At 46.7% G+C, this 25,167-nt stretch overlaps 1 protein-coding gene across 2 annotated transcripts in view; it reads left to right on the forward strand.

Annotated features, from left to right (window-relative positions):
* VWDE (von Willebrand factor D and EGF domains) overlaps nucleotides 1-25,167 on the forward strand; it is a 388,413-nt gene that overhangs the window by 95,642 nt on the left and 267,604 nt on the right. For both annotated transcript variants that reach the window (XM_069211824.1, XM_069211825.1), the window contains one exon: nucleotides 2,434-2,708. In XM_069211824.1, the coding sequence (XP_069067925.1) occupies nucleotides 2,434-2,708 (275 nt within the window). The remainder of the gene's footprint in view (nucleotides 1-2,433; nucleotides 2,709-25,167) is intronic.

The raw sequence follows: 25,167 nt of genomic DNA on the forward strand, positions 1-25,167 counted from the left end.
TAAAATATACTTTTTGTACTATAAATATTATTTCATGGGATTAACAAATTTTGATTTGATGAAATTTAGTATAAACTTAGTGAAATGTTGCATTGTATAATTGAACTATCATAAACAGAATGCATTGGATTGGTGTGTAAGATAGACAGTATAAATAGATCTGTTAGAGAAAGGACTGTAGAACTAAGAAGAAGACTGCAAAGTCGATACGCGTTGTTCTCTTTTTTCTGCACCGAATAAACCACTTAAATTCATTTTGTGGCTGAGCGGAGTGCGTGGCAATCATTCTTTTGTTTTATATATTTTGAGAGTTCAGCCAACTCTCCTGCCCTGCACCAGCTGACAGTGCGCGTCGGAATCCTTGGCTTGCTTTGTTTGGAATAGATATATATATATATATATATATATACATAATATACACACACACCTACTTACAAGGTCCTGGCACCCTGGTAGCATTCTTTCTTATGTCTATAATTTAACAAGTGTGACTATTGACCCCTTATTATGAACCATCCATTACACAATGAGAGGTTAAGTGGCTGGTCTCTATAGAATCATTCTTGGAGATTGCTGTAGTGCCCTCCATGCTGGCAGAAATTGTTTGGAGAAATCATTTCCTATCTAAAAGGTCTCCGAACCCTGCTTCAATTGTCTTCCACCCTTCATTCTACAGAGAATGGATCTGCATCTGACTTAACATGCAGTGGAAGCAAGGGATGGAAAGGCCAACTACAGACTAATCTTATTTTGGACAGTGCTCCTAGGACATTTTTGCAGTTTTATGCTAGGTCCTTCGAGGTGAGGACCTATGAGTTCTACTTTGCCATAGAGTATATTTTTCCCTGCCACACCAGCTTCGGTCCACTGTGAGACTTGACTGCCCAGGAACAATCAGCCATAGCACAAGCCAAATGGATCATATTAACAGCCCCAGTTGGAAATAATTATTTCTATAATCCTCTTTCGCTGGAGCATACAACCATGTGGTTAACGTTATTTTCTGTCACAAAGCCAATGATGTGCTCAAAGTAAATATGCATTTTACTGCTGCTATTTTAAAGGGTTTTATAATTCGAGCCTAACAGACAGTGTGAGCTTTCTATTTACGAAAGACATATTGTGGCTTTACCAAGAACTTCCTGAGACTGGCAGCTGGCTCACTGTTTCTCATTGGTTAGCTTTACTACTGCTCTCATTTGCTTGTTTTCTTTTGGTTGGCTTTCATTGCATCATCCCGTCCTTGTTTTTGTCGCTACCATGGTGCATAACCTCTTTATCTGTTAGACTGGCTGACTTCTGTGCTTCCTCTGCTCACTTTTAGTGAACTATTTTTTGTCTTTCTTCCAACAGTCCATGAGAATGCATGTGTTTTCCAGCTGTTTCTCTTGTGGGATGTTCTCCCTCCTTGTTCTCTCTCGCTCATGTGCTCCTGTTCCCCATGCTCCACGTTGCTCTCTTTCACACGTGTTCTCGCCCTATTGTTACTTCTTAGTGCACCCACTGTAATACTTCTTTCCCTATTCACTTTGTGACTTCACTTCCACCACCCGGCATCTCCCCAATCAGCTCCTACAAGCTGCTGATCAATTACATTTTAGAAGCTCTTGTATGCTACATTTTGAAATAGTGCTTTTGTGCTCTTCGTTTCTTAATCCATCTCGGATCGGTAAAAAGCATGTGTACTCCTGCAAAATAAACCGGCAGCCTCATCATGTATTGTTTTTCTTACCACTGCTACACAGCAGCCGTGATACTGTACAGCATTGGCTTTGCCAACGCTTGTTTATGCATGTTGTCAGTCACTGTACAGCAACATGCTGTAGGTTAAAAAAACATAGATGGGACGTATTATTTCTTTGCCAGACATGTCACGATTGGTCAAAGTGCATTCGATGCTTCCCCCACCATGTTTATGAATTTGATGAAATGATATTACTGTAAACTTGTGTCAGGTGTTTAGGAATAAAGGCATTGCGTTTCTTCCTTGTGCTGCAACCATTTATAGTGCATCGACACGAGAAAAACTTCATTACACACCTGACCGTAATTATGGAAATTAACTCTTTATTGAACAAATCAATAATTAACAATAGGGGATTGTTGCCAAGCTTGAATGTCAGGACTTTCTAGAGTTTAAGCTATTAACTCAGGTAAATGTGTCTCAACTTTTATGCCAACCACCTCTGTGTATTATTTTAATTCGAATTGGTCCAAGGGGGCATTTGGGGGAATTCGTTGTTATCTAGAAAGACTCAAATCAGCAACAAAAAAAAACAATGAAAATATGATCTCAAATGACTGGATTGGAAAACAAACAGGTCTCCTGGTATATATGCATTTTCTGTTCTGCTTTCTGTGATGCATCATTCTTAACATTTCAGTGGTTGCATCCACTTCCCCTAAATACTAAAAGCATGTCTGTCTTACCAGATAAGTTTTCAGCAGCGCTGTCATCATTACCACCAACCTCTTCACAACCACCACCACCGCCGGGGACCCCTGAAATTGTGGCCGAGTTGTCTCGAACGAACATTTACCTCAAGTGCTCCTTTGAAACCGCCTCTGCAAACAGCTCTATGGGGTTTGTCGTGACCTGGTCCAGACTCTCTCTTGAGGGTCTCACAGAGGAGGTCCGACAGGAGACGACCGTGCAGGCATTCTCCCTCATAGAACTGGACGGCATTAACATCCGGCTTGGAGACCAGGTGAGTTTCAGCATGTTCATTCCTACATGGAGAGATAGATTAAGCGTAGCTGTCTGTTTTTGTCCTCTATTGTACATTTAATTTTGATTTTCAAAGGGATACATTCATTAAAAAAGCTAACCATGTTTGCCTCAGTGCAATGTTTCACCAAGACAAACATAAGATGTACCACCTTGGAAACGGCGGTGCAAGCATCACTCTCATTAAATGCAAATGCAACATGGTCTGCAGCAGTGCAGGATTCCCTAAGTACACAAACCTACTACTGAATAGCAAGTAGCCGCGCAAACTCTCATTCCACACAGAGAATACGCACAGCAGGTCAAAAGCAGTTCAAACGTGCAGTGCAAACCTTCCTCACACGGACAAAAGGTATGCTTCCTATTTTAGAAACCCTATTTTGTATGTGGAACTGTCGTGAAAGGTACCCCTTGAGCAAATGTAAACCTTCTACTTAATTAGGCAACCAAGGCTATTGACCGCATGTTCCTTCAGTGTTTTTTGTTCTGGGATTAACCCCTTAGCTGCTGGGCCTTTTCCCCCCCAGTGCTGAGCCCTTTTTTGGCTATTTGGGGTAGTTCGCGCTTAGGGCTTCATAACTTTTTGTCCACATAAGCTAACCACCCCAAATGTGCGTCCTTTTTTTCCAACATCCTAGGGATTCTAATGGTACCCAGAGTTGGTGGTTTCCCCTGGAGGAGACCAAGAAAATAGCCAAAATACAGTGAAAATTTAGTTTTTTCCAAATAAATTGGAAAAAAGGGCTGCCGAAGAAGGCTTGTGGTTTTTTCCCTGAAAATGCCATCAACAAAGGGTTTCTGGTGCTGAAATCACTATCTTCCCACCTTTCAGGAACGGGCAGACTTGAATCAGAAAACCAAATTTTTCAACACAAATTTGGCATTTTACTGGGACATACCCCATTTCTACTATATTTGGTGCTTTCAGCCTCCTTCCAGTTAGTGACAGGAATGGGTGTGAAACCAATGCTGGATCCCGGAATGCTAAACATTCCTGAAAACTAGACAAAATTCTGAATTCAGCAAGGGGTCATTTGTGTAGATCCTACAAGGTTTTCCTACAGAAAATACCAGCTGAAATAAAAAGATATTGAAATTTAGCTGAAAACAACAGCCATTTTTCTTTATGTTTTACTCTGTAACTTTTTCCTGCGATGTCAGATTTCTGAAAGCAATATACCGTTTTGTCTGCTGGACTCTTCTGGTTGCGGTGATATAAAGGGCTTGTAGGTTCATCAAGAACCCTAGGTACCCAGAGCCAATAAATGAGCTGCACCCTGCAGTTGGTTTTCATTCTATACTGGGTATACAGCAATTCATTTCCTGAAATATGAAGAGTGAAAAAGAGGTATCAAGAAAACCTTTGCATTTCCAAAATGGGATCAAGATAAGGTTTTGAGGAGCAGTGGTTATTTGCACATCGCTGAATTCCGAGGTGCACATACTAGCATGTGAATTGCAGGGCATTTCTCAAATAGACGTCTTTTTTACACACTCTCTTATATTTGGAAGGAAAAAATGTAGAGAAAGATAAGGGGCAATAACACTTGTTTTGCTATTCTGTGTTCCCCCAAGTCTCCCGATAAAAATGATACCTCACTTTTGTGGGTAGGCCTAGTGCCCGCGACAGGAAATGCCCCAAAACACAACATGGACACATCCGATTTTATTTATAGAAAACACAGCTGTTTTTTCCAAAGTGCCTACCTGTAGATTTTGGCCTCTAGCTCAGCCGGCACATAGGGAAACCTACAAAACCTGTGCATTTCTGAAAACTAGAGACCTAGGGGAATCCAAGGAGGGGTGACTTGCGGGGCTCGGACCAGGTTCTGTTACCCAGAATCCTTTGCAAACCTCAAAAAGTCGCTAAAAAAACAAGTTTTCCTCACATTTCGGTGACAGAAAGTTCTGGAATCTGAGAGGAGCCACAAATTTCCTTCCACCCGGCGTTCCCCCAAGTCTCCCGATAAAAATGATACCTCACTTGTGTGGGTAGGCCTAGCGCCCGCGACAGGAAACGCCCCAAAGCGCAACGTGGACACATCCAGATTTTTGGAAGAAAACAGAGGTGTTTTTTGAGAAGTGCCTACCTGTAGATTTTGGCCTCTAGCTCAGCCGGCACATAGGGTAACCTACCAAACCTGTGCATTTCTGAAAACTAGAGACCTAGGGGAATCCAAGGAGGGGTGACTTGCGGGGCTCGGACCAGGTTCTGTTACCCAGAATCCTTTGCAAACCTCAAAAAGTCGCTAAAAAAACAAGTTTTCCTCACATTTCGGTGACAGAAAGTTCTGGAATCTGAGAGGACCCACAAATTTCCTTCCACCCGGCGTTCCCCCAAGTCTCCCGATAAAAATGATACCTCACTTGTGTGGGTAGGCCTAGCGCCCGCGACAGGAAACGCCCCAAAGCGCAAAGTGGACACATCCAAATTTTTGGAAGAAAACAGAGGTGTTTTTTGAGAAGTGCCTACCTGTAGATTTGGGCCTCTAGCTCAGCCGGCACCTAGGGAAACCTACCAAACCTGTGCATTTCTAAAAACTAGAGACCTAGGGGAATCCAAGGAGGGGTGACTCGCGGGGCTCGGACCAGGTTCTGTTACCCAGAATCCTTTGCAAACCTCAAAAAGTCGCTAAAAAAACAAGTTTTCCTCACATTTCGGTGACAGAAAGTTCTGGAATCTGAGAGGAGCCACAAATTTCCTTCCACCCGGCGTTCCCCCAAGTCTCCCGATAAAAATGATACCTCACTTGTGTGGGTAGGCCTAGCGCCCGCGACAGGAAACGCCCCAAAGCGCAACGTGGACACATCCAAATTTTTGGAAGAAAACAGAGGTGTTTTTTGAGAAGTGCCTACCTGTAGATTTTGGCCTCTAGCTCAGCCGGCACCTAGTGAAACCTACCAAACCTGTGCATTTCTGAAAACTAGAGACCTAGGGGAATCCAAGGAGGGGTGACTCGCGGGGCTCGGACCTGGTTCTGTTACCCAGAATCCTTTGCAAACCTCAAAAAGTGGCTAAAAAAACAAGTTTTCCTCACATTTCGGTGACAGAAAGTTCTGGAATCTGAGAGGAGCCACAACTTTTCTTCCAACCGGCGTTCCCTCAAGTCTCCCGATAAAAATGATACCTCACTTGTGTGGGTAGGCATAGCGCCCGCAACAGGAAACGCCTCAAAGCGCAACGTGGACACATCCACATTTTTGGAAGAAAACAGAGGTGTTTTTTGAGAAGTGCCTACCTGTAGATTTTGGCCTCTAGCTCAGCCGGCACATAGGGAAACCTACCAAACCTGTGCATTTCTGAAAACTAGAGACCTAGGGGAATCCAAGGAGGGGTGACTTGCGGGGCTCGGACCAGGTTCTGTTACCCAGAATCCTTTGCAAACCTCAAAAAGTGGCTAAAAAAACAAGTTTTCCTCACATTTCGGTGACAGAAAGTTCTGGAATCTGAGAGGAGCCACAAATTTCCTTCCACCCGGCGTTCCCCCAAGTCTCCCGATAAAAATGATACCTCACTTGTGTGGTTAGGCCTGGTGCCTGCGACAGGAATAGATCACACAACGGTCAATGTTGGTCCTTACGTGAGGCAGCTGTTGACCCTGGGGTGATCCATTCCTGACACAGGCACTAGGTGTAGGCACTCAAGTGGGGTAGTGTTTTTATCAGGACAGGTGAGGAGTCACTGGGTGGTAGGAATGTTGTGGATCCCAGCATATTCCTGTAGTTTGTGTGACAGAAATGCGAGAAAAATAGAGTTTTTTTTCAACATTTCAGCTTTGCAGGGTATTCTGGGTAAGAAAACTTTGGGGAATCCACACAAGTCACACCTCTGTGGACTCCCCCGAATGTCTAGTTTCCAGAAATGTTTGGGGTTAGTGTGTTTCTCTACATGGCCGCCGAATCCAGGACCAAAAACACAGGTGCCTGCCTTACAAAACCAGTTTGTTTTGCCATAGACAATTTTGATGTCTCCACAATATGATTTGGGTGGTGGAATTTGGGGCTGAACTAAATTGGTGAGCTCCCAAGAGAGCACTCTCTCTCTGCTTGCCGCCGCATTCACCTGCTCTCTGGGTTGGCCTAACCCACTATTACCCAGTTGCACGAACAGCTTGCGAAGGGACAGCAGGACTGTCCTCATCACCTCCCTCATAATGTACTGGAAGAGGAGTTTTCGAATGGGACTCCTCTGACTCAAAAATCACTCCCAGAGTCTGCGCCATTGTCCTATCCCTCAGATGCTGTCTCAGTATCTGATGTCTCAGTCTCTGATCCTATGTCAGAGCGGTCCTCTATAACCCGAGTGCAGGCAGCAGTCATCCATCAAGATGCCATCTCTGCTATTGGCTAAACTGTTGCTCTAAAACACTAGCCTACGTAGACCGTCACAAAATCGATGGTGTGTGTGAGATACGTGCAACAGTAGAGGCCACCTTACCTGCGCTTCTTCCCTCAATCAGCACGTACTTTCAAGACACTCAAAAAACACCTTGTCACATACCATTCGTCACAGTCTTTAGCACCTCCTGCGCCCAGTCCAACAATCATTATTGGTGCTCCCACTCCCTCCTCCTCGGATTCCCTCATTACCACCCAGCAAAAGTGCCCTTCATCTCTCCATAGACTTTACTAATGTACTCAGCTATTTACATAAAATACAGATGTGCTCTTTGCAGTAGGCATATAAACCTTCTGCGCTTCTTTATGGCACTAAAACTGCCACTAGACAAGTCGGACCCTTTTCCCCCCAGGGAAACCACACACATATTGACAAAAGTGATGTATATATGACAGCCAACCACCTGAAACTCAACTCAAGCAAAACCGAAATAATCCTCTTTGGCCCACACAAAAACACCTGGGACCCCCCATGGTGGCCCACCACGCTAGGCCCTGCACCCACCCCCGCCAACTACGCACGCAACCTCAGCATCATCCTAGACTCCTCCCTCTCTATGACCCAACAACTCAACGCTCTTACCTCCTCATGCTTCAACAAACTCCGTATACTGAAAAACATTCAAATGGATCCCCACAGAGACCAGAAAAACTGTCACTCACGCACTCATCAGCAGCAGGCTTGATTACAGAAACGCCCTCTACGCCGGCACCACTCTAAAACTCAAGTGCAAACTACACGCATCCAGAACTCAGCAGCACGACTCATCCTCGACCTCCGCCGACACGAACACATCTCTCCACACCTCAAATCCCTCCACTGGCTCCCCATTGACAAAAGGATCACCTTCAAGATCCTCATCCTCGCACACAAATCACTCCACAACACAGGCCCTGCCTACTTCAACGAGAGTCACCTTCCACACCCCCACACGAAACGTCCGCTCAGCTGACCTCTCTCTCGCCTCTGTCCCCCGCATCAAACACACCACCACCGGGGGCAGATCCTTCTCCTACATTGCACCCAAAACCTGGAACGCACTCACAACCCACATTCGCAAGACCCAAAACCTACTTCTTTTCAGGAAGGGCCTCAAAACCTGGCTTTTTGAACAGTGAACCTCCTAGCCCCTTTCCCTCCCCCCCCTCCCCCCCCCAGCGCCTTGAGACCCTCACAGGTGAGTAGCGCGCTTTATAAATCTCTTTGATACAGATCTACCTATATATATATATATAGGTTGTGCTGCGATCGGGGGCCAGGAAACACTTTCATGAAGGCCTCGTAAGAAAGGGGAGACTCTCCCCTTTCTTACGAGGCCTTCCCGAACGTGTAAAAGGCCGTTTTCCCCATGAAAGCAGGAAGCGGCCGCAAGGTTGCTTCCTGCTTTCATGGGGAAAACACCTTTGCAACGTCAGCGCGCCTCACGGCGCGCTGACGTCACAAAGGGGCGGGTGGGGGGCGGGGGGAGACACGGTAGCTTCCGTGTCTCCCGGGGGGAGTAAAAAAAAATCCTCGGGTGCGACGCACCCGAGGATTTATTAATGCCCTTCCTGGTGTCGGCCACTGGTCGTGACCCGCACCAGGTCGGGTGTGTGGGCGTCGGCCAGTGGCCGACGCCCGCACCTAAGAGGTTAAAAGAGCACTTGTCTAAACAGACTTGTTGTTTCCAAAGTACACCCTGTGGGTTTTGAGACCACGCCATTTAACCGTTGGCCTTTTAGGTCACGCTTATTAGACAGTGCATGCACTAATGTTGTGAGGCATGTTGTGGCTTACCAAGAACATAGACAGTCTTTGGAGACCGCCCACTGGTTACCATTGGCTGGCTTTCCTTGTCATTCTCATTTACCTGCTTCTTATTTGTGTCCCTTGTTGATCCCATGGATCATTGCCTCTCTGCAATACATTTGACTGTCAAGCATTGCAACTTACTCTGCTTGCTTTTCAAGCACTACTTTTTTCTCTTGTATTACTCCAATAGAATGTGTGTGGTTTTGACCCATCTCTCTTGTGTATTTTTCTATCGATGCACTCTGTGTGTTCTCTGTTGCCAGACTGGCTTTTCCTGCCTTCCTCCTTCTTGAACTTGTCTGTGTGTTTCTCCCCATTGCTTCCACCCACACACCCTCAGTGTGCTTTTCCTAACCCTGTGTGCTTACTCTGCCACCCTCCAACTTGTTGCTTAAGGGTCCCTTCCAGTCCACCCCCCATTGCCTTTGTGTTTTCTCCAATGTTGCTTGGCATTCCTCCCACCCTCCACCGTGCTGCTTCAGCCTTTGCCCCCACTCCCATGTTTCTTTATTTTCTTTTTAATTGCCGATTTAACTCAGATTGGTAACTAAAAATAAATAAATGCATCTGCCTCATTTTGTAGGTGTTGGCGCCTAACAAATGATGTGGGTGGCTGTGTCAAATACTCTTTTTATCTGTAACCACACTGCACAGCATTTCCTGCAGCGTGCCTAAAATCCATTGGCAAAGCCACTCAGTCACAAAGTCAAGCTCTAATTGGCTTTGCCATTGCTTGTTTGTCCAGTCTCTTTCAGCCACTGACTTGAAACTTTGCCAATTACACCTTGGCTCTCCCAAGAGGAATATTATCTCTCATCTAATGCTATTGGCCGTATGGGTGTACCTCCCTGCCTCAATTGGAGTGCTTGTATTGCAGTGCATGAGGGGCTAATTTACAAGTCCTTACACACTCTATCAGCTTCTCTTAGCTAGTGTATGCACAAATTCATCCTTGTTCCTTCCTGTCTTTACGTTCATTAACACATTAAATCCAGATATGTCTTTCTGGAGTAGGCCAGCCAAGTTTCGTGACACACACTGATTCAATTCTTCAATCGTTATAAAATAGTGTTTTTCCATGAATCCCTAAAACACTGACGGTGCATGCAGTGTCATACCTCTCTATTCTCCAAATTCGCTATTGGCATAAAAGTGCTCTATGGGTCATAGTCACATGTGCTATGCACCGCAGTTTTACATGCTGACCACTGATAATGATATTCTTGCAGCCAGCATAAGGCACCTGTTGCGGCCAGTGCAACATTGTCAAAAGAGAAAGACCCCGGTCCAAAAGTATTGTCAGCAGCCCACAGAAGGTGTTATCGAAGTCAGAGTGCCCAATGCCAAGCTCTCTATTTAGTCTGGTTTACACTTCCTGCTTCTTAAAGCTTCCAGGATAGCCTCTCTCTGCTACTTTATTTCCCTCTTGCAGGTTGTTTTTCAAACTTGCATTCTCTCTCAGCCACTGTTTTTCCGTCTTTCATTCGTTCCTTCTTCGCCCTTTTGCATGTTTTCTCTCTTGCTCTGGATCAAAGTTGGATGAGTCAAAATGAGCTCTGGTCCCTAAAAATCCTTGCTGCTGGTCCCCACATGCAAGCACTGACTCACATTAAGCAATGAGTGCTACAATCAGGCTGGCTTCACTTTTCACAGCCTCCTCATGGGGCAACTTTTAAAACCAAGCTAGAGAGTTTTGCAGCATAAATATTTCTGGAGTCACATGGTGAGTTTGCGTTGCTGAATTATGTCATACATGATACCATTTATTTTGTTGCCAGCTAATAGGAAAGTTACATTTTAAATACAGACTGCCATCAAATGCCTCGTGTTTTTTTAAATACATCTGGAAGATTCTCTCACAGGCTTTCTGGCACGAGGATAATATTATTTTTGCCTCTGGCTGTGTTGGGAATGGTGCCTGGATATTGCTTACTGGGGTTCCACGTCTGGTACATTTATCAGTCGTTCGATAGAAATGTTCTGTTGCAGAATTTTATAAAAGGAATTGGCAGTCCTGTTTTGCAGTTTAGGGGAATGTATGTGTACAATATTCTGTTACAAGTTGATTGGTTTACCCGTTGCTTAAGCAAATGATGCAGTCAGTGGTTTTTACAGTCTACTAGAACCCACCTCTCAATTTATGATATGCACGTTTTCATCCACTTAGCGTCAGTGGCACAGAACACAAACAATTTTCTCACTGGTGGTGTACAAGATCAACAGTTGCAAATTACGTCTAACCAATAGGCCGAGGGCCAGAAAACTCTCCTTATGTGGTACCGGAGAGCACTTGGCTCTGTCATGTTTATGAACCTTCAATAAAATATCATTTTGTAAGCTGTGACAGCGACTCTCACAGGGATGAAAGTGAAGTGCTAATAAATTATTGGGAATATCTAAATACGTGAGCTAAAATGTATTGGTTTCAGAAATGTCATTTTTGAAATGCATATAATATATTTTGAAATGACTAGCCCAGATGACTAAAGCTTTTTTGCGGTCACAACCCGGCAGAATCGCAAAATCGGCCCGTTTATAAATGCAAAAAAAGCATTTTGTTATGTATGTATCCCAAACTGTGATTCAGTAGCACGTTATCGAAACCCAATTTGTAATTGAGAATTCATACCAATTCTTTTATTTGGAAGGGGATTATTTAGGGTGTTCCTCCCAAATACCGAATCTAAATGCGGTGTATTAATCATTTGCAACAGAATTTCATTCACAAAATATTTATATTTTGCACACCCCTCAAAGGAGATGGTAACCCATTTGCAAATGGGAAGGGTGCCCCAGAGGACACCATGGGACCCTTTCCCCTGTGAGAATGTTTAAAAAAAGGTATTTTTTAAGGAGCAGTCAGTGGTCCAGTCGACCACTGCCTGTTTTTAGAAAATGAAATTTAAATCTTCAATTTTCTTTTTTGCAGTGTATAGGTCTCACCTTTGGGATCTTATAAGTGTTTAGCCATGCAGCACATTATCAGACTACCCAATGCATCACAAATGTAATACTGTATGTGCCATGTAAATGGAGATAAGCATAAGTTGTGGCACGGTTAGGTCTCATGCTGTTGTAGGCCGGACAACCCCTAGACTAAACTGTAAAAGCATGTTTATAGCACATACTAAGAATTTTTGGGGCGCTAAAATGTTTACTGGGATAGGTAGCAAGCTATATGTGTGTGGAAGTGGCCAACATTATCTCTCAAAGTGGGGTATGCTCAAGTTCCATCAAAGCTTTGAAGTTTGACTCTCAGATTTTCAAACATTGGTATCAGTATGAGATTGTGAAACTGTTTTATAAAGTACTCCTATGAATAAAGCTAACAGCACCACTAAGTCACTTCATGCCTTTAGGTGATTTGCCCCACAAAACCTAAATGAAATAAAAAACTAAAATAACACAGTAATGTAATACAGAACAAATATGTGTGTGTGTGTGTGTGTGTTTGTGTGTGCGTGCGTTGAAGTGAAAAAAATGCCATGTGGTGATAAGGAGATGGCCAGGCAGGCAGCGTGGGGGTGATGGCATGTAGAGAAAGGATGAGTGGATAGGGCTCAAGTCTTCTCTTTGTTCCTCCCAGCTACAGGTGAGCAAGAGTTAAACTACTGCAGCCTCACGAAGCAGCACTTAGGTTCTAGAGAGGCCGCTAAGTGCCCCTCCACCCCCGCACTGACGGTGCAGGAAGCAACAAAAAATGTGTACACTGTGTAAAAAAAAATTATGTTAGTCACGTGCGGGAAGCAACCAAAGCAAGCGTGTGACCTGTAAACAAAAGTAAAGTTAAGTGTGTGGCCCTCATGTAAGTAAAACAATCATCCACAAAATACCAGGCCTTCAAACATATTTTGCTTTTTAACCAATTAGTAACTGTTAATCTGGGTCTTTTTTTCATTGTCTGCACATCTGAGGGTGTCATACAGTCGTAGAGTAGTCCGGGGGTCCTCCCTGAGGTGTTGGTTCTCCACCAGCCGAGTCGGGGTCGCCGGGTGCAGTGTTGCAAGTCTCACGCTTCTTGCGGGGAGATTGCAGGGTTCTTTAAAGCTGCTCCTTTGGATAAAGTTGCAGTCTTTTTGGAGCAGGTCCGCTGTCCTCGGGAGTTTCTTGTCGTCGTCGAAGCAGGGCAGTCCTCAGAGGATTCAGAGGTCACTGGTCCCTTTGGAAGGCGTCGCTGGAGCAGAGTTCTTTGGAAGGCAGGAGACAGGCCGGTGAGTTTCTGGAGCCAAGGCAGTTGTTGTCTTCTGGTCTTCCTCTGCAGGGGTTTTCAGCTAGGCAGTCCTTCTTCTTGTTGTTGCAGGAATCTAAAATCTTAGGTTCAGGGAAGCCCTTAAATACTAAATTTAAGGGCGTGTTTAGGTCTGGGGGGTTAGTAGCCAATGGCTACTAGCCCTGAGGGTGGGTACACCCTCTTTGTGCCTCCTCCCAAGGGGAGGGGGTCACATCCCTAATCCTATTGGGGGAATCCTCCATCTGCAAGATGGAGGATTTCTAAAAGTTAGAGTCACCTCAGCTCAGGACACCTTAGGGGCTGTCCTGACTGGCCAGTGACTCCTCCTTGTTGCTTTCTTTGTTCCCTCCAGCCTTGCCGCCAAAAGTGGGGGCCGTGGCCGGAGGGGGCGGGCAACTCCACTAAGCTGGAGTGCCCTGCTGGGCTGTGACAAAGGGGTGAGCCTTTGAGGCTCACCGCCAGGTGTTACAGCTCCTGCCTGGGGGAGGTGTTAGCATCTCCACCCAGTGCAGGCTTTGTTACTGGCCTCAGAGTGACAATGGCACTCTCCCCATGGGGCCAGCAACATGTCTCTAGTGTGGCAGGCTGCTGGAACTAGTCAGCCTACACAGACAGTCGGTTAAGTTTCAGGGGGCACCTCTAAGGTGCCCTCTGGGGTGTATTTTGCAATAAAATGTACACTGGCATCAGTGTGCATTTATTGTGCTGAGAAGTTTGATACCAAACTTCCCAGTTTTCAGTGTAGCCATTATGGTGCTGTGGAGTTCGTGTTTGACAAACTCCCAGACCATATACTCTTATGGCTACCCTGCACTTACAATGTCTAAGGTTTTGTTTAGACACTGTAGGGGTACCATGCTCATGCACTGGTACCCTCACCTATGGTATAGTGCACCCTGCCTTAGGGCTGTAAGGCCTGCTAGAGGGGCGACTGACCTATACTTGCATAGGCAGTGAGAGGCTGGCATGGCACCCTGAGGGGAGTGCCATGTCGACTTACTCGTTTTGTTCTCACTAGCACACACAAGCTGGCAAGCAGGGTGTCTGTGCTGAGTGAGAGGTCTCCAGGGTGGTATAAGACATGCTGCAGCCCTTAGAGACCTTCCTTGGCATCAGGGCCCTTGGTACTAGAAGTACCAGTTACAAGGGACTTATCTGGATGCCAGGGTCTGCCAATTGTGGATACAAAAGTACAGGTTAGGGAAAGAACACTGGTGCTGGGGCCTGGTTAGCAGGCCTCAGCACACTTTCAATTGTAAACATAGCATCAGCAAAGGCAAAAAGTCAGGGGGCAACCATGCCAAGGAGGCATTTCCTTACACAACCCCCCCCCCAAACGAAAGAGGATGAGACTAACCTTTCCCAAGAGAGTCTTCATTTTCTAAGTGGAAGAACCTGGAAAGGCCATCTGCATTGACATGGGCAGTCCCAGGTCTGTGTTCCACTATAAAGTCCATTCCCTGTAGGGAGATGGACCACCTCAACAGTTTAGGATTTTCACCTTTCATTTGCATCAGCCATTTGAGAGGTCTGTGGTCAGTTTGAACTAGGAAGTGAGTCCCAAAGAGGTATGGTCTCAGCTTCTTCAGGGACCAAACCACAGCAAAGGCCTCCCTCTCAATGGCACTCCAACGCTGCTCCCTGGGGAGTAACCTCCTGCTAATGAAAGCAACAGGCTGGTCAAGGCCATCATCATTTGTTTGGGACAAAACTGCCCCTATCCCATGTTCAGAGGCATCTGTCTGCACAATGAACTGCTTAGAATAATCTGGAGCTTTTAGAACTGGTGCTGAGCACATTGCTTGTTTCAGGGTGTCAAAGGCCTGTTGGCATTCTACAGTCCAGTTCACTTTCTTGGGCATTTTCTTGGAGGTGAGTTCAGTGAGGGCTGTCACAATGGATCCATATCCCTTCACAAACCTCCTGTAGTACCCAGTCAAGCCAAGGAATGCCCTGACTTGAGTCTGGGTTTTTGGAGCTACCCAGTCCAGAATAGTCTGGATCTTGGGTTGGAGTGGCTGAACTTGGCCTCCACCTACAAGGTGGCCCAAGTAAACCACAGTTCCCTGCCCTATCTGGCATTTGGATGCCTTGATAGAGAGGCCTGCAGATTGCAGAGCCTTCAAAACCTTCTTCAGGTGGACCAGGTGATCCTGCCAGGTGGAGCTAAAGACAGCAATATCATCAAGATAAGCTGTGCTAAAGGACTCCAAACCAGCAAGGACTTGATTCACCAACCTTTGGAAGGTGGCAGGGGCATTCTTTAAACCAAAGGGCATAACAGTAAACTGATAATGCCCATCAGGTGTGGAGAATGCTGTTTTCTCTTTTGCTCCAGGTGCCATTTTTATTTGCCAGTACCCTGCTGTCAAGTCAAAGGTACTTAAGAATTTGGCAGCACCTAATTTGTCTATGAGCTCATCAGCTCTAGGAATTGGATGGGCGTCTGTCTTGGTGACAGAGTTGAGCCCTCTGTAGTCCACACAAAACCTCATCTCTTTCTTTCCATCTTTGGTGTGAGGTTTGGGGACTAAGACCACTGGGCTAGCCCAGGGGCTGTCAGAGCGCTCAATTACTCCCAATTCCAGCATCTTGTGGACTTCCACCTTGATGCTTTCCTTAACATGGTCAGACTGCCAAAAAATTTTGTTTTTGACAGGCATGCTGTCTCCTGTGTCCACATCATGGGTACACAGGTGTGTCTGACCAGGGGTTAGGGAGAAGAGTTCAGGAAACTGTTGTAGGACTCTCTTACAATCAGCTTGCTGTTGGCCAGAGAGGGTGTCTGAGTAGATCACTCCATCTACTGAGCCATCTTTTGGGTCTGATGACAGAAGATCAGGGAGAGGTTCACTCTCTGCCTCCTGATCCTCATCTGTTACCATCAACAGATTTACATCAGCCCTGTCATGGAAGAGCTTAAGGCGGTTCACATGGATCACCCTCTTGGGGCTCCTGCTTGTGCCCAGGTCCACCAGGTAGGTGACCTGACTCTTCCTTTCTAGCACTGGGTAAGGGCCACTCCATTTGTCCTGAAGTGCCCTGGGAGCCACAGGCTCCAGAACCCAGACTTTCTGCCCTGGTTGGAACTCAACCATTGCAGCCTTTTGGTCATACCAAAACTTCTGGAGCTGTTGGCTGGCCTCAAGGTTTTTGCTTGCCTTTTCCATGTACTCTGCCATTCTAGAGCGAAGGCCAAGTACATAGTCCACTATGTCCTGTTTAGGCTCATGAAGAGGTCTCTCCCAGCCTTCTTTAACAAGAGCAAGTGGTCCCCTTACAGGGTGACCAAACAGAAGTTCAAAGGGTGAGAATCCTACTCCCTTCTGTGGCACCTCTCTGTAAGCGAAAAGCAGACATGGCAAGAGGACATCCCATCTCCTTTTGAGCTTTTCTGGGAGCCCCATGATCATGCCTTTTAATGTCTTGTTGAATCTCTCAACTAAGCCATTAGTTTGTGGATGGTATGGTGTAGTGAATTTGTAAGTCACCCCACACTCATTCCACATGTGTTTTAGGTATGCTGACATGAAGTTGGTACCTCTGTCAGACACCACCTCCTTAGGGAAACCCACTCTGGTAAAGATACCAATGAGGGCCTTGGCTACTGCAGGGGCAGTAGTTGACCTAAGGGGAATAGCTTCAGGATACCTAGTAGCATGATCCACTACTACTAGGATATACATATTTCCTGAGGCTGTGGGAGGTTCTAGTGGACCAACTATGTCCACACCCACTCTTTCAAAGGGGACCCCCGCCACTGGAAGTGGAATGAGGGGGGCCTTTGGATGCCCACCTGTCTTACCACTGGCTTGACAGGTGGGGCAGGAGAGGCAAAACTCCTTAACCTTGTGGGACATATTGGGTCAGTAGAAGTGGTTGACTAACCTCTCCCACGTCTTGGTTTGTCCCAAATGCCCAGCAAGGGGAATATCATGGGCTAAGGTCAGAATAAACTCTCTGAACAACTGAGGCACTACCACTCTCCTAGTGGCACCAGGTTTGGGGTCTCTGGCCTCAGTGTACAGGAGTCCATCTTCCCAATAGACCCTATGTGTTCCATTTTTCTTGCCCTTGGACTCTTCAGCAGCTTGCTGCCTAAGGCCTTCAAGAGAGGGACAGGTTTCTTGTCCCTTACACAGCTCCTCCCTTGAGGGTCCCCCTGGGCCTAAGAGCTCAACCTGATAAGGTTCAAGCTCCAAAGGCTCAGTTCCCTCAGAGGGCAGAACTTCTTCCTGAGAAGAGAGGTTCTCTTTTTCTGACTGTTTTGCAGTTGGTTTCCCAACTGACTTTCCTTTTCTCTTTGTAGGCTGGGCCTTTCTTCCAGACTCCAGCTCTACTTTTTCACCCTGTGCCTTGCACTGTGCTCTTGTTTTTACACACACCAGTTCAGGGATACCCAGCATGGCTGCATGGGTTTTTAGTTCTACCTCAGCCCATGCTGAGGACTCCAGGTCATTTCCAAGCAGACAGTCTACTGGGATGTTTGAGGAGACCACCACCTGTTTCAGGCCATTGACCCCTCCCCATTCTAAAGTTACCATTGCCATGGGATGTGCTTTAGTCTGATTGTCAGCGTTGGTGACTGTATAGGTTTTTCCAGTCAGGTATTGGCCAGGGGAAACCAGTTTCTCTGTCACCATGGTGACACTGGCACCTGTATCCCTCAGGCCCTCTACACTTGTCCCATTAATAAAGAGCTGCTGCCTGTATTTTTGCATGTTAGGCGGCCAGGCAGCTAGTGTGGCTAAATCCACCCCACCCTCAGAGACTAGAGTAGCTTCAGTGTGGACCCTGATTTGCTCTGGGCACACTGTTGATCCCACTTGGAGACTAGCCATTCCAGTGTTACCTGGATTGGAGTTTGGAGTGGAACTTTTCTTGGGACAGGCCTTGTCTCCAGTTTGGTGTCCAGACTGACTACAGTTTCGACACCAGACCTTTTTGGGATCAAAGTTTTTACCCTTGTACCCAGGATTGTTTGGTGAAGAGGCTCTGGGCCCACCCTCCTGTGCAGGTTTTTGGGGGCCTGTAGAAGACTCTTTACTATTTTTATTTTTGGCTGTCTCACCACCCTTCCCCTGGGGAGGTTTTGTGACCCTTTTCTTTTGGTCACCCCCTGTGGAAGTTTTGGACACCCTTGTCTTGACCCAATGGTCCGCCTTCTTTCCCAATTCTTGGGGAGAAATTGGTCCTAGGTCTACCAGATGCTGATGCAGTTTATCATTGAAACAATTACTTAACAGGTGTTCTTTCACAAATAAATTGTACAGCCCATCATAATTACTTACACCACTGCCTTGAATCCAACCATCTAGTGTTTTTACTGAGTAGTCTACAAAGTCAACCCAGGTCTGGCTCGAGGATTTTTGAGCCCCCTGAATCTAATCCTATACTCCTCAGTGGAGAATCCAAAGCCCTCAATCAGGGTACCCTTCATGAGGTCATAAGATTCTGCATCTTTTCCAGAGAGTGTGAGGAGTCTATCCCTACACTTTCCTGTGAACATTTCCCAAAGGAGAGCACCCCAGTGAGATTTGTTTACTTTTCTGGTTACACAAGCCCTCTCAAAAGCTGTGAACCATTTGGTGATGTCATCACCATCTTCATATTTAGTTACAATCCCTTTGGGGATTTTCAACATGTCAGGAGAATCTCTGACTCTAGTTATGTTGCTGCCACCATTGATGGGTCCTAGGCCCATCTCTTGTCTTTCCCTTTCTATGGCTAGGATCTGTCTTTCCAAAGCCAATCTTTTGGCCATCCTGGCTAACTGGATGTCCTCTTCACTGGAGTTATCCTCAGTGATTTCAGAGTTGTTGGTCCCTCCTGTGAGGGAACCTGCATCTCTGACTATTATTTGTGGAGTCAGGGCTTGAGAAGCCCTGCTCTCCCTAAGTAGGACTGGAGGGGGGGAATTTCCCTCCAAGTCACTATCTTCATCCTCTGAGTTGCCATCCTCAGAGGGGTTGGCTTTTTCAAACTCTGCCAAAAGCTCCTGGAGCTGTACTTTGGTAGGTTTGGAGCCCATTGTTATTTTCTTTAGTTTACAGAGTGACCTTAGCTCTCTCATCTGTAGATGGAGGTAAGGTGTGGTGTCGAGTTCCACCACATTCACATCTGTGCTAGACATTATGCTTCTAAAAGTTGGAATACTTTTTAAGAAACTAAAACTGGTTCTAGAATCTAATTCAAACTTTTAACAAACTTTTAAACTCTAAAAGAAATGCTAACAGGGACTAACACAAGGCCCTAGCAGGACTTTTAAGAATTTAGAAAACTTTTAAAATTGCATAAATCAATTTCTAATGACAATTTTGGAATTTGTCGTGTGATCAGGTATTGGCTGAGTAGTCCAGCAAATGCAAAGTCTTGTACCCCACCGCTGATCCACCAATGTAGGAAGTTGGCTCTGTATGTGCTATTTCAAAGTAAGGAATAGCATGCACAGAGTCCAAGGGTTCCCCTTAGAGGTAAAATAGTGGTAAAAAGAGATAATACTAATGCTCTATTTTGTGGTAGTGTGGTCGAGCAGTAGGCTTATCCAAGGAGTAGTGTTAAGCATTTGTTGTACATATACATAGACAATAAATGAGGTACACACACTCAGAGACAAATCCAGCCAATAGGTTTTGTTATAGAAAAATATCTTTTCTTAGTTTATTTTAAGAACCACAGGTTCAAATTTAACATGTAATATCTTGTTTGAAAGGTATTGCAGGTAAGTACATTAGGAACTTTGAATCATTTCAATTGCATGTATACTTTTCAAGTTATTCACAAATAGCTATTTCAAAAGTGGACACAGTGCAATTTTCACAGTTCCTGGGGGAGGTAAGTATTTGTTAGTTTTACCAGGTAAGTAAGACACTTACAGGGTTCAGTTCTTGGTCCAAGGTAGCCCACCGTTGGGGGTTCAGAGCAACCCCAAAGTTACCACACCAGCAGCTCAGGGCCGGTCAGGTGCAGAGTTCAAAGTGGTGCCCAAAACGCATAGGCTTCAATGGAGAGAAGGGGGTGCCCCGGTTCCAGTCTGCCAGCAGGTAAGTACCCGCGTCTTCGGAGGGCAGACCAGGGGGGTTTTGTAGGGCACCGGGGGGACACAAGCCCACACAGAAATTTCACCCTCAGCGGCGCGGGGGCGGCCGGGTGCAGTTAGAACAAGCGTCGGGTTCGCAATGGAAGTCAATGAGAGATCAAGGGATCTCTTCAGCGCTGCAGGCAGGCAAGGGGGGGCTTCCTCGGGGAAACCTCCACTTGGGCAAGGGAGAGGGACTCCTGGGGGTCACTTCTGCAGTGAAAGTCCGGTCCTTCAGGTCCTGGGGGCTGCGGGTGCAGGGTCTTTTCCAGGCGTCGGGACTTAGGTTTCAGAGAGTCGCGGTCAGGGGAAGCCTCGGGATTCCCTCTGCAGGCGGCGCTGTGGGGGCTCAGGGGGGACAGGTTTTGGTACTCACAGTCGTAGAGTAGTCCGGGGGTCCTCCCTGAGGTGTTGGTTCTCCACCAGCCGAGTCGGGGTCGCCGGGTGCAGTGTTGCAAGTCTCACGCTTCTTGCGGGGAGATTGCAGGGTTCTTTAAAGCTGCTCCTTTGGATAAAGTTGCAGTCTTTTTGGAGCAGGTCCGCTGTCCTCGGGAGTTTCTTGTCGTCGTCGAAGCAGGGCAGTCCTCAGAGGATTCAGAGGTCGCTGGTCCCTTTGGAAGGCGTCGCTGGAGCAGAGTTCTTTGGAAGGCAGGAGACAGGCCGGTGAGTTTCTGGAGCCAAGGCAGTTGTTGTCTTCTGGTCTTCCTCTGCAGGGGTTTTCAGCTAGGCAGTCCTTCTTCTTGTTGTTGCAGGAATCTAAAATCTTAGGTTCAGGGAAGCCCTTAAATACTAAATTTAAGGGCGTGTTTAGGTCTGGGGGGTTAGTAGCCAATGGCTACTAGCCCTGAGGGTGGGTACACCCTCTTTGTGCCTCCTCCCAAGGGGAGGGGGTCACATCCCTAATCCTATTGGGGGAATCCTCCATCTGCAAGATGGAGGATTTCTAAAAGTTAGAGTCACCTCAGCTCAGGACACCTTAGCGGCTGTCCTGACTGGCCAGTGACTCCTCCTTGTTGCTTTCTTTGTTCCCTCCAGCCTTGCCGCCAAAAGTGGGGGCCGTGGCCGGAGGGGGCGGGCAACTCCACTAAGCTGGAGTGCCCTGCTGGGCTGTGACAAAGGGGTGAGCCTTTGAGGCTCACCGCCAGGTGTTACAGCTCCTGCCTGGGGGAGGTGTTAGCATCTCCACCCAGTGCAGGCTTTGTTACTGGCCTCAGAGTGACAAAGGCACTCTCCCCATGGGGCCAGCAACATGTCTCTAGTGTGGCAGGCTGCTGGAACTAGTCAGCCTACACAGACAGTCGGTTAAGTTTCAGGGGGCACCTCTAAGGTGCCCTCTGGGGTGTATTTTGCAATAAAATGTACACTGGCATCAGTGTGCATTTATTGTGCTGAGAAGTTTGATACCAAACTTCCCAGTTTTCAGTGTAGCCATTATGGTGCTGTGGAGTTCGTGTTTGACAAACTCCCAGACCATATACTCTTATGGCTACCCTGCACTTACAATGTCTAAGGTTTTGTTTAGACACTGTAGGGGTACCATGCTCATGCACTGGTACCCTCACCTATGGTATAGTGCACCCTGCCTTAGGGCTGTAAGGCCTGCTAGAGGGGTGACTGACCTATACTTGCATAGGCAGTGAGAGGCTGGCATGGCACCCTGAGGGGAGTGCCATGTCGACTTACTCGTTTTGTTCTCACTAGCACACACAAGCTGGCAAGCAGGGTGTCTGTGCTGAGTGAGAGGTCTCCAGGGTGGCATAAGACATGCTGCAGCCCTTAGAGACCTTCCTTGGCATCAGGGCCCTTGGTACTAGAAGTACCAGTTACAAGGGACTTATCTGGATGCCAGGGTCTGCCAATTGTGGATACAAAAGTACAGGTTAGGGAAAGAACACTGGTGCTGGGGCCTGGTTAGCAGGCCTCAGCACACTTTCAATTGTAAACATAGCATCAGCAAAGGCAAAAAGTCAGGGGGCAACCATGCCAAGGAGGCATTTCCTTACAGGGCTCATGACAGATATACGAGGGGCATCTCAGCTACTGTTACAGCAATTCAGATGGCTCCTATTGCAGAGTTTTGAGGAGCCACCACATGGGGGCTGCACCTAGTACTTTTGTTAATCATTACAGGATTAAATAACAGATGGACTTAAAGGATATTTTTGGTTCTGAAGTCATTTTCTCTATCAAGGGAATAGAGGAAGGTTGTGTGTTTTGGAAATGTAAGATTAAAGGCTTAATTTGCTCATGCAGCCTTAGTTGTGCTAGAATTGTTTTGGTACATATCATAATATTATAAATTCACGTGAGGGAGGAATGAAGAGGTTATACTTTGTTCACTTACTGATAATTGCATTACTCCTAGTCCTACTCCCTTGCATCAATTCCTTAATTTCCTCCTTCTGCTCTTTTCCATTCTAGGCCAAGTACTGTTGGTTGTGCCTTGTGCACTCACAAACATGATGGGTGGAGGGCTCATTTAGATTATTGATTGTATGGTGATAAGTGTCGCTGGAGGCAATGCAGCCTCTTGATGTGATCATATGAAGCGAGGACGGAGGGGTCGGATTAATGCAAGTGCCTGTACGTAATTGAGGCATAACATAGTCTGTGTGGCAGAGATTCTATTTCTCATTAGTATTTCGGATTCTCAGAACAGCATTATCAATAAAGTATACACCAATACAGCTATCATGTGTTACATACATTAAAGCAGACAGTGTCATGCTTCAATGTTTCAGGACTGTGGCCTAGGTACACTACATCTGTCAGCTACTGTGTATCAGAAGATGGTACTATGTCAACCAAGTCTGGTGCTGACACCTGACTGCAAAGGTTCCACTGTGTGTGAAATTACTGTAACGATGAAGACAAGTGTTTGGTGTGCAGTCATGTGCTACTTTTGTTGATGAACAGAGCCACCTATCTCTGTTATGGCAGCCATTGCTAAAGGGAGAATTGGGCAGACAAACACACTCAGTTGATTTCAGGTTTAAGGCTGTGGCAACGCAGCTAGGGTAAGGGGCTCTTGGCTGGTTACATGTGAACATGTGCACACGTGTGTACACGTGTGTGGACTGCCCATGTGAGACTACCATCATGCACAGCCCAGAAACAGCACACACAGGTAGACTGCCACAGAGAGGACGCCACAGGGTTATATATTGACCCGGGATAGGCCTTATACTATTAGTGGGCACTTATAGGTAATGTCAATGTAATTTACTGTTTTGTCTGCAGTCACACTTTATTATATACATAGGGAAATATCTGCCTTAGAACGCAGTCTTGCTTCCCTTGGGTCTACAAAGTCCAGTGAGGTATGAAGCTGGGGAGGAAAAGATGCACACAGTTCATATTCGCATGTCCTGAGATCATAGTTGTACATTTACATTTTGCCCTAGTAGAGGGAATTAAGGGCCTGATTCTGACCCTGGCGGCCGGTGACCGCCAGGGTCACCGGCCACGGGAGCACCGCCGACAGGCTGGCGGTGCTCCTGCCGGTTTACCGCTGCCCTTCTGAATCCTCCATGAACAGGATGGCGGTAGGGGGTGCCGCGGGGCCCCTGGGGGCCCCTGCAGTGCCCATGCCAATGGCAAAGTATTTCAGTGTCTGCTATGCAGACACTGAAATACGCGACGGATGCCACTGCACCCGTCGCACCTTCCCACTACGCCGGCTCAATTCTGAGCCGCGTCCTCGTGGGAAGGTTGATTTGCCCTGGGCTGGCGGGCGGCCTTTTGGCGGCCGCCCGCCAGCCCAGGGCAAATCTCAGAATCACCGCAGCGGTCTTTCGACCGCGGTGCGGTGTTCTGACGGGGTTACTTTGGCGGGCGGCCTCTGCCGCCCGCCAAAGTAAGAATGACCCCCTAAGTCTGTCTCACACAAAAATAAATACTTAGTAGTGATTCTCTCAGCTCCTGAGGGGGGAAGGGTGGAGATTAAAAGCTGCATCTGTTAATAACCTGTCACACTGTTCAGTGTGCCTTGGCTGTCCACAGCCCTCGTACAAAGGCGGGAGCCTAGATAACTGGAGTCAGCATAGTAGGAGGGGTCCTCATTGGTGTTTTGGTGGGGGAGGCCCTGGTAGTGATGTCAGCAAGAGTCTGAGCCGAGCCTCCAAGAGCAGATGTGACCAGCGACTAATGGATGACACCATCTTGAACTTTCCCAGCGTGCTGGGCAGGAGGGTTAGACAGGGGTGAAGAGGAGATGTTACATCCTAGGAATGGCCAGGGCCTGGCCTCTAGAACCTTCCACCCACTTTTAAGAATTCTTGCACAAGGGAGAGAAAAAGCTGTTGGTGCTTTTTGCTTCTGGGCCCTGGGACTGCAACAGCCATGGACAACAGGGAGAACAAACACCCTGATGCCCAAAAGGAATAAGGGCTATGCCCCCAGTTGGCCCCAGGAGCAGTGGGCCTCTCGAGGATCCAGTGAGGCTGGCCCTCTTACTCCTATAGGGACCAGTTGGAGGAAAACTCTGAACTCCTGTGCCCAGACACAGATTCAAGGAGGAAAGGTGGCACAGACAGCCAGTGGAACCCACTCCCTGCAAGGTATACCATATTTTAGGCAAGGAGACCTCCAGCACCCACAAAGGAGGGGTTTAATGGCTGCCTTAATTGTGTCATGATAATGTATAAAGAAGGCACATAGAGTGCAGCACCTTCCAGGGGTTGGTTTTGTGGCTGAATTTAATGCTGCCTGAAAGTGGCACCCTCTAGGGGTTGTTTTTATGGTTGCCGTTATGTGGTCTGAAAGTATATAAAAGCACGCAGACATGTTATGTTAATTTTAAAATGCTTTATTAATATAACAATGTTGACAACGGCTACTGATCAAGTTTTATATATGCTATTGACATTAATTATTGGATCTACATATGGTTATTCTTGCTTAGTGCATTTGCGCACACAATTATGGTATTTTTAATATGT

Source organism: Pleurodeles waltl, chromosome 10 (assembly GCF_031143425.1).
Source record: "Pleurodeles waltl isolate 20211129_DDA chromosome 10, aPleWal1.hap1.20221129, whole genome shotgun sequence".
Taxonomy (NCBI): domain Eukaryota; kingdom Metazoa; phylum Chordata; class Amphibia; order Caudata; family Salamandridae; genus Pleurodeles; species Pleurodeles waltl.